The sequence below is a fragment of the Chinchilla lanigera genome, unplaced genomic scaffold (genome assembly GCF_000276665.1).
Source record: "Chinchilla lanigera isolate Chin_1 unplaced genomic scaffold, ChiLan1.0 scaffold00015, whole genome shotgun sequence".
Lineage (NCBI taxonomy): Eukaryota > Metazoa > Chordata > Mammalia > Rodentia > Chinchillidae > Chinchilla > Chinchilla lanigera.
The window spans coordinates 10,312,072-10,313,157 of NW_004955416.1; the positions used below are offsets into that span (position 1 = coordinate 10,312,072).

The window sequence follows — 1,086 nt, forward strand, 5'->3', positions numbered from 1 at the left end:
TTGTTGTATGACATATTGATATCTTCAAAGTGGTTTCTCTAGAGAAACATTTCAAAGTCTTATCAGTGTTATCACAGGAAAAAATGAAAGACTGATGATTTTGAATGTTCATTGTTTGTTTTGTTTTGCTGTTTGGTTTGTTGAAATAGGGTCTAGCTATGTAGTTCAGGTTGACTTTGAACTCACTATGTAGCTGAGGCTGGCCTTGAACTTGCAGTGATCCTTCTGCCTCAGCCTCCTGAGTGCTGGGATAACATGCCTGGCTAGTGTTTTACTGGTAAGAAAGTATTGGGTATAAAAATGTTTGAGCGAATCATTTGTGCAGAAAAAAAATTTCAAAAAAAGTGAAGTTGCTCTAAAAAGATTAGAGGGTGCTCGCTAAAATGTTCTTCAGAGGGGCAGATATTTGAGTGTCTAGCTTACGTTCAGCCCTGTTCTACAACACATTGCATGCACTGTGATGACATTGATCATTATTTCTCTACCACAGGGATGTTCATGTTTATGATGCCAGGCACCTGAATTCCAGGGCAAGTCAACCTTTGATCTCTCTGACTGAACACACGAAGAGCATTGCTTCCGCCTACTTCTCACCTGTTACTGGTAACAGAGTGGTGTCCACGTGTGCAGATTGTAAGCTGAGGTAAACTGAGAGGGTAGACATGTTTTTAAGAAATCTGAAGGGTCTGTAGCTACTGTCAGTAAACCAGAAAGTTTGCTTATTGCTTTTCCTATTTAATTGCTAGTGTTGCTGCTTTGCAGCCATATGTAGGTTCCCAAAGATCAATGAGCTGTATTCTTTTTTTTTTTGAGACACTAGGTAGATCAGGCTGGTCTCAAACTCATGGCAATCCTCCTGCCTCAGCCTGCCAAGTGCTAGGATTGCAGGTGTGTGCTACCACACCCAGCTTTTTTATATGTGTGTGTGTGTATGTATACACACACACACACACACACACACACACACACACACACACATTTGAGACAGGGTCTTGCTATATAGTTCATACTGTCCTTGGACTCACTGTGTAGCTCTGGCTGGCATGGAATTTGAGGTGCTTCTCCTGCCTCAGGCCCCTGAGTGCT

General features: G+C 42.0%; 1 protein-coding gene across 4 annotated transcripts in view; it reads left to right on the forward strand.

Moving 5' to 3' along the window:
* Wdr76 (WD repeat domain 76) overlaps positions 1 to 1,086 on the forward strand; it is a 57,852-nt gene that overhangs the window by 31,960 nt on the left and 24,806 nt on the right. For all 4 annotated transcript variants that reach the window (XM_005381415.2, XM_013512615.1, XM_013512616.1 and 1 more), the window contains one exon: positions 491 to 643. In XM_005381415.2, coding sequence (XP_005381472.1) covers positions 491 to 643 — 153 coding nt within the window. The remainder of the gene's footprint in view (positions 1 to 490; positions 644 to 1,086) is intronic.